Source organism: Echiichthys vipera, assembly GCF_963691815.1.
Source record: "Echiichthys vipera genome assembly, chromosome: 12".
Lineage (NCBI taxonomy): Eukaryota > Metazoa > Chordata > Actinopteri > Perciformes > Trachinidae > Echiichthys > Echiichthys vipera.
The window spans coordinates 22,563,340-22,572,234 of NC_139837.1; the positions used below are offsets into that span (position 1 = coordinate 22,563,340).

At 40.0% G+C, this 8,895-nt stretch overlaps 1 protein-coding gene across 1 annotated transcript; it reads right to left on the minus strand.

Annotated features, from left to right (window-relative positions):
* Positions 1-4,799: 4,799 nt before the first annotated feature.
* cfd (complement factor D (adipsin)) lies at positions 4,800-6,735 on the minus strand. The gene is made up of 5 exons (XM_083924505.1): positions 6,604-6,735; positions 6,176-6,332; positions 5,704-5,845; positions 5,260-5,550; positions 4,800-5,175 (listed from the first exon to the last, which is right to left on the minus strand). Exons 1-5 carry the CDS (start codon positions 6,665-6,667, stop codon positions 4,996-4,998), a joined length of 834 nt encoding a protein of 277 aa, XP_083780631.1. The 5' UTR covers positions 6,668-6,735; the 3' UTR covers positions 4,800-4,995.
* Positions 6,736-8,895: the final 2,160 nt, after the last annotated feature.

Here is an 8,895-nt window from a genome sequence, read left to right on the forward strand (position 1 = left end):
ATACAGGGGTGAAAGGGTTTGATTATCATTGTTTGTTTATTGTTTATTTATTTATGTTATTTATTTTTTCTGGATTCCCCTTTTCATTCTATTGTATTTGCTTATTTTTTTTTATTTTTTTTATTTTTTTTTTAATTTTAATGAATTTATATTTTGGATACCAAAATATATACATTTTATAATTGTAGAATTCTAGTTAAAAAGGTTTATATTTTATGATTAAATTAAATAAATATGCAAGAAATAATAATATATATTTGATAGGAATTTATTAAAATAAGTTGTATTTTGGACATTTCTTGTGAAGTAAAGTTTAAAAACTTTTGGTTTGGAAAAAGCAACAAGTTAACTAACAATGAATTATGGAGAAGGGGTGGGATTAATAAGTGTATACTTCTTCCCACTCCGGACATGTCAAAAAGAAAAGGAAAAAAAAGGTGTGTAATAATATTATTCTCTGTATGACCTTTTCTGTTTTCTTCAAATCAAATCCAAATCATTTCTTTGAAAAAATATGTTTAATTTCCTGTGGGAAATTGATAGATTTAATAAGATCTTTTCCTTTTGGTAATCAGTGTTATTGAACATTACATTTTATCTTGCATGTCATAGCACTAAGATACTACTTCTGTTCTGCAGTGAGGCTGATTCAGTACTAAGGCAGACAAGAAACAACCCCAGGATGCCTGTCAGACTGCTCTACTGTGCAGAGGGCCTCAATCTGCAGTCATAGAGTCAGGTAGGAGAATGAAACTCAATCAGGCCAACTGATTAGGAGTTGCAAATTCCCATTATGGTTTAGTTCAAAAGGTTCACCTCAATTATGACTTTTGAGACACTGGCATATTTAAAATGTATTCACATTCACAAATCAGTCACAGTATGGGGGAGGGGCTTATCTGCTGTTTGAGCACGAAAGGCTGGTCCCTAAAAGGTAAATCATTGAATATAGTTTTTTGGTTGGGCCTGTTTATGATTTATGTTGATGAAACGTATGATAAATCTTCAGGGAATTAAGTAAAGAAAATTGTCCTTCTAAGTGACTTAAACAACTGTGTGTGTGTGTGTGTGTGTGTGTGTGTGTGTGTGTGTGTGTGTGTGTGTGTGTGTGTGTGTGTGTGTGTGTGTGTGGGTGTGTGTGTGTGTGTGAGTGTGTGTGTGTGTGTGTGTGTGTGTGTGTGTGTGTGTGTGTGTGTGAGTGTGTGTGTGTGTGTGTGTGTGTGTGTGTGTGTGTGTGTGTGTGTGTGTGTGTGTGTGTGTGTGTGTGTGTGTGGGTGTGTGTGTGTGTGTGTGTGTGTGTGTGTGTGTGTGTGTGTGTCTGGGTGTCGGTATGTGTGTGTGTGTGTGTGTGTGTGTGTGTGTGTGTGTGTGTGTGTGTGTGTGAGTCCTACAGTTGGGCATGGACACTAAAGAAAGAATCACGGTTCAAGTGAACAAAGGTGCATTAGTAAGAAGTACTGCTGCTCATCGTGAGTAAAGCAATGCTTGTGAGGGAAGGAACTAAGCTCAACGTAGAAGTCAGGCATGAGGAAGATGCACCGGACAGGTAGTCTGTTCACTACAGGTTGTGCTGTGGAATGCACTTCCTTGTCAACAAAACTGTGGGATATGCTTGACATGTTGCAATCAGGAAGGATCTTATTTGTTCGCCCTCATGCTCGTTTCAGAGCCAGAGCATCCAGTTTCAGGTATTATCTGGAGCTGACAAAGATCTTAAAGCAGACCTGTGAGTGCACCAGCAAGAGACGTGTCACGCAGTAAGTAATTCTTGTGTTTTCCCACACGTTCAATGCTTATTTTGTTTGCAATACAAGGACAATGTTATGTTTATTTGCAAGGCCCAAAAGTACCACAAGTGTTACAAGTAATAGACACTGTTACCTCGCTTGTGTGGACCAAGAATGATTACAATTAATTGACAAGTGAGTGTTGTTTGGCAGGCACAATGAACCCGAGGCAGATGATGGTGGTCATATCTACAGTAGAGGAATGGTCCTCTTTGAAGGCTCTGCAGCAGGAAAGATCGGGGGAGGAACGTCTCAAGTTAACCTTTAGTTCTCTGGGATCAAATCAAGTCTGTGACATGACGGTGGATGGTCACTTGGTCAGCTTGCTGTATGCAGATTTGAAACAAGACATGACAGAGGAGGGTATCAGCCAGGCAATAGATGGCTGCTTTACATCTTGCACAGATGGAATATGTACATTTGTGCTGCTGATCCAAGGTGGACATTATACAAAGAAGGAAAGAAGAATGGTAGAGATACTGCAGGCACACTTTGGAACTGAGGCTCTAAAATATCTGGTAGTAATCTCTCTGGAAGATGGAAACGTTGCTGACACACTGGACAACGCCCTCCTGGAGTTGATAAAATTGTGCGATGGAAGATACTGCCGAATCACATCATCTGCAGCAAAAGATGAACTGAGCGCTCTACTCAAGATGGTCGACTACATGCTGGCTGAAAACGGTGGGACTGGCTACACGGAAACCATGCTGACTGCAGCTAAGAAAATGAGCACAGAAGACTCAGCCATGAAGATGCTGAGACAGAAGGTGCAAGAGGTCGAGGAGAAGGAGGAGGCCTTCAGGCACATGATTCAACAACGAGAGGGGAGAAGAGCCAAAGAGATGGAGGAGCTGAGCGCCAAACATGCTGAGGAAAGAAAGAAGGAGGCAGCGGAAAAAAAGCAATATGAGACAAAGAGAGAGAGCCTGGAGGAGGCCGTGACGAGCCACATAGCCATGCTGCAGCTGCAGACCAGCGCCACTGATGGTAAGACCAGAGAAATAGTCTTTACCTCTTCTCTGCCTCCTGCTCACCAAACCTTTACAACTGTACACACACACACACACACACACACACACACACACAAACACACACACACACACACACACACACACACACACACACACACACACACACACACACACACACTGGTGAATTGTCTGTTAACATGATCTTTTTGCTGAACTGCATTTTCATTAATTCTTATACAACTTCTCCCACTAGGGGGTGATACAGTCACACATTGATATGGGCATTCATTATCTATTCTACAGTATGATGTATGTAATGTATTTAGCCTCACGCATGCAAAAACATTCAGAAAATATTCATGCTTAAACCCAAACAATACAAATGTTTAAGAGCTTGGTTTAAAAGTCAGTTTGCATTCTTATATTCTATTTTTTGTTAAAAAATATTTCTAGTGAAGCTCTAATCTTTCTGAAAAATGTTTTTTAACAGCCACCTTTGTTTTCTTCTTTCCTTTAAGATGATGACACGAAGAAGACGTCAGTCATCCTGTTGGGTCTCTCTGGCAGTGGGAAGTCCTCTGCCTTAAATCTAATTCTAGAGAGAGCAGGTAATCAATACTCTTTGAATGAGTCTGGTCATGAACCCCCTCAGCCCACATTGTTCTGTGAGCGAAAGGAGGTGTTTGCAGCAGGGAGACGAGTCGTCCTGGTGGACACACCCGAACTGTGGGACGAGGACGGGGCAGAAAATCTGGAGGTGGTCAAGGACTGCTTGGCTTTGTTTTTACCTGGACCCCACATCTTCCTGCTGGTGCTCCAAGTGGGACGTTTCACCCAGGGCGAGTGCGAGATGCTGTGGCACCTGCAGAAGATCTTTGGACGAGACTTTGCAGAGCACGCCATGATCCTATTCGTGCGCTTTGATTGCCACCAGCACAGGCCTCAGAAGATCGACGACTACGTGGCCGGAGCCCATGCGACCCTCCAGGATCTCATCCGGAAGTGTGGGAGCCGTTATTTTGAGCTGAATGTTACAAAGTTCCAGAATGCTCTGAGCTATCCTCAGGTGAAAGACCTGCTCTCAGGGATCAACAAACTGGTAGCTTCACACGGACAACGCCCCTACTCAATAAAGAGATTTTCTGTGCAGGAGCTGCAGAGGAGGAAGAAAAGGATTAGGGAGAGGAAGGAGGGGGCTTTGGAGGGGAACTACTTATTAAGAGATAATTAATTTCTGTACTCACAGACAGGGAGTTAACACAATAAATGTAACACCTATACAATGTGATTCAAAGCAATGACAGGCCTGAAGTGAATATAATTTGTTTTTTCTCGTTAATGTGTCCGAGAAAAGTTTATTCTACTATGTGGAATCAGTCCTGCAGGGATTTTGCACTGGATTGAACAACACTGCCAGTGTAAGCTTTTATAGATGCTGTCATCATGGTTTACCACCGCTCTATATGAGGGAATTTCACAAAATATCAAACCATTACAATTTAAGAGAAGTAGATATGTTTCCAATTATGTAAATAGTATATTCATCATAGAAGGATCATAGAAAATTGACCCATTGGTTGTTGAACAAATAAGAAATTATTAAATTTTACATTGTGCATAAAAATCTGGTGGTGGTGGTGGTGGTGTGGGTATTTTCCAAACTAAAAAGAACAGCATCAGGAGTTATTCATGTCTGTTTATCTGCACAGAACAGGGGGTGGGGGGTGGAGGAGCAGAAGAAGTGCAGCTGCTGATGTTATTTTCGTTTGGACTTCCCCATTGGCTCAGAGACTTATCTGACACATTTATTGAGATTTGCTTGTTGATATCTTGATTGCCTAACATTAACATTCTTTAACACCATCCTTCAGATGGACTCCTAAGTCAACTGCATAAAAACAAGATTGATGCAGATCGCATAGCAGTGCGTTGCCCAATCTATGACTTATGTCTGTTTATCCCTGCATAGCTCTCTTTGTTATTTTACTGCATTTGACACTTATTAAGAAACAACACAAGACAGACATGGAGTGGATAAACTGTATTTTATTGAGTCCTTTATAAAGTGGTGGCTAATGTGTTCGTACAGGTATTATGTTTGCCTTACATCTTTAGAGCCATGTATTTGTTGCAAAGGAGAAAGCAACACTTCATTTCCAGGTAGAATAATCAGTGGATGCAGGACTGTGGTGGAAACATGGTTAACACTAAAAGCTTCTTCTCTTCACCTCTATTTAACTGCTCTGGTCTGGTGTCACACTGGGCTGCTGGGCCATGGTGGTGTCAATCCACTCAGTGTAGTGGGAAATGATAGTGTATATTCCAGGCTTTCTTAGTTGGCCACACTTCTTTCCTCCGTTGGAAGTGATGCCCACTGCGATGCCATTGTAGAGCAGAGGACCTCCAGAGTCACCCTGAGAGACAACAACAAGACAAATGTTAGTCACAGAAATACATTTATGTACTTTTAACACAGAGAAACTCAAATAAAAACGTACATCACAGCTGTCTTCTTTCTTATGTGGTTGATCACAGGGGTCTGGGCAGACTTTATGTGCACATATCATGTTGTTGGTGAACTTTGTGCCAAAGTAGTCTCTGCGTCTGCACCGAGTCGAACTGGTCACCTCAATGACCACCTCCTTGAGCTTGTCTGGTCTGGCCCCGAGGTTATCGAGGGATCCCCAACCAGCTGTTTCGACCTCTGCATCTGTGCCGGGGTTTGTGCCGCCGGCTCGCAGGAATTCCACCGCTTTAACAGCATCAGAGACGTTGAACGGACGATCCAACTGCAAAAATCACACCGAAAATCCCTTTAAAAAATTGATTCTTTGAGTTCTGTTGTAGTCCCCCCCCCCCCCCCCCCCCCAAAAAAAAAAAAAACAGCAAAGTAACAATTTACATTTTGGTGCCACTACAATTGACAAAAACTATACACTTACCTTAATTAAAGCAATGTCATTATCATAGTTTGACTCGCTGAAGTCTGGGTGATTGTAAAGTTCCAAAATATCGAATGTCTGCTTTGTCTCTTCAGGTTCACTCAGAGAATGGACACCCAGCACTACTTTCCTTCCATTTGGCCTGTGAAAAGAGTAGCACTGAATAATCTTCAGGACACATTATTATGATACATAAACATAATCACAAAAAGGGAGCATCATTTGAAAACAAATGTGATAAAATTGCATGTTTTTGTTCCACAATATAAGATATTTATATTAACAAAAACAAGACATAATGAAATGATTTACAAAAAAAACATGATCATACTGCTAAATAGAGTTACCTCTGAAGTAAATGTGTGAAGTAAAAAAACAAACCAATATCCTATATATTTGTTTTTAATCTTGTACGTTCTGCCTCCTGCATAACAAACCACATTCATTCTAGTCGTGCGGAAGGTTGCCTCACCCTGTTGGCAGACAGTGGACCGCAGTCATCACCCACTGATCTGCAATCACAAACCCTCCACACTCGTGTTTCATATTCTCTCCTTCTTGCACCTGGATGGAGGCCATGTAGGGGCGAGAGTGTGGCACTGCCTCTCTGCCACCAATGATACCCTCACCTGAAATGATCAGAACACACAACCACTAAGAAAATGTTCAAAATGATTTTAACATTTCCGGTTGCATATAGCTAAGTGCTAAATGAGTGAATAATAAATCATGAGCAAATAACAAATTAGAAGGTAACATTTTCCATATTTGCAGAAAATGCATTAGTAATTGAACACTACAGTGAAAGTAATAGTCTAAACATTCAAACCATTGCGCATAAAAGACTTAGAAGCCAAGTCTAAATAGTTGAGGCGGACATAAAATAAATAATAAACTCACAGTTTGAAATGAGGGCAAAAACCAAAACAGCAGCAACCACAAGAACGTCTCTCCCTGACACCATGATGTCGGTTTAACTGAACTAAAAACCAGCAACTGTGGTGTTTTTAAAGGCTTCCACTTGAAAGACAGGAAACATAAATCAAGTAGATATGGTGCAAGACAACAAGTGGGGTTCTGACAATCCTCCAGTTCCCTGTTTCCTGGAATGAAAAACAGGAAAGCAAACAACATGTTCACTGACATCTTTTACTTTGATGGATAATTTCTATTTTATACTATTAAAACCAATATATTACAGTTGTTTTTGTCATTTAGCGGACCTTTAACTTAAGACAGTTATTCTGTTCCTTGTCACATCTGTGCCTCACTTCTGGATGGAGTTTAGATTAGAACCACATTGTACACTTGTCTGTGCTTGCATTGACACCAACAGAAAGTTTCACTTTTTCTGTTATTTAATGACATTGCAACTTACATCATGCTTACCCCCTCCTCTGACCTTGTGCACTCGAACATTCCCAGCCGGAGGAACATCTTCTTCTTTTCTTCCCGTAAATCCAGCAGGAAAACATGAAACACAGCCAATCCGGAACATGTTCTTTAAACATACAGTACTTTGCTATAACAACAGGTCACAAGTGATTATCCAATTATAACGCTGTGTTGTGATTTTAACTTTAACTTGGGTGATCCCTAAATATATAGGCTGCCACACATGGACACTTTGCAAAAAATCTAAATCCAATGCAAATTAAATTTCTAACAAATAATAAACATGTTGCATGTAAATGGTTGATAAAATCGGTAAACATCTTGCTGTGGAGCAAAACCATTTTGGAGTTTTGGAGTTGTAAAAAGGACAAAAATCTTTGTTCTTTAGTTGTGAAAATACCAGTCCAGTCAGTCTTTTTGGTTCACCATAAAGACAATTGAACTTATCTGACCAGTGCAGAGAAAACGGCACCTGAGGAGAGACCCTGTAGGTGATGTAAAGGACCGCTTGACCCTCCACCACACTTCTTTAGAATTAAACTTATTCCACCAGGACCCCAGAACATCCAGAGAGGGAACCTCATCTTCCGATCTGAAGCCATCAAGTAACACACAGATTCAAATGAAATATGTATTCAAACATTACATATTAAAAATAACGTAAATTCGCCTGTGTGAGAGATAATGCAGCTCATGCATCTCTCAACCCAGCTGAAGAACAACTCTTTCTCAATACACAGTTCAAGCCAGGATGTAATTAGCCAAAGGGTTTTATATGTTGTGTCTAAACACTCACTGTGACTGTAATTGCAGTGTTGTGAACCCTACGTCTTTAGATGAAATATTACGCCCTTATTTGCTCCTGTCTTCACCTTTTGTCTTTTAACTTGGCATCAGTTTGATGTCACTTGTCCAGACAAACTGCTTCTTGCACAGATACAGAGGAGGAGAGGACTTGCATGAGATTTACAACTATTTCATCCAGGGAGATGTACCGGTGTTGTGCGGTTTCAGCAAACGTCTGTTGCACCTGGTAATTACTTTAGATTGGATGTCCTGTCAACCTTGATATATGTGTTTCAGTGCCCAAACATTGTGCAGCTTGCACCTGTGGTTTTACAACAACTCTAAACTCTGTTCCATGTCAAAGATGTCCAAGGACAAAAATTAAAATTGAACTGAACTGAAAAGTTTTGATGTGCTAGTCTGCATTAGGCAAAAACAGTGTGCAACATACAGTAATATTATCTGAGGCAAGACATCATTCTAAATGCTTTATCCACTTCTCATATCATTTCCTATGAGATTTTGAAAAAAACCAAAAAAAACAATAGGACTTTAAAGGGAAAATAGAGATGATTTGTTATTTCAATTATTTTAGTTGGAGTTTAGTTTGTTGACTAAGGTCTCTTGCAAATCTATTGATTGAATAAAGGTCATATAATGTTAATATTCAAATATTATTGATTTATATTAGAAACCTTAACATTCATAAGTCTTCCTGTTGACAAATGTGACATTTTTGTGTGATGACTCTAGAATGCCACTCAATATTACACGTTAACTGTAATTAAATAATAAGAAAAATAACAATTGTGCACTCATGAAACATCCTTGGAAAAAGGAAATATCAAACCTTTTAAATTAAATGTGGCTGAAATTTTATTGGAGGCCAGATCTCAGACAGCACTGTGTTACTGAGGGAGTTTTATGTCACTATATTGTGTCACATTTTGCCAATGAAGAGTGTGTTCTGAAGTGTGTGATGGTTTACAGCTGGCACACACAGAACACAGC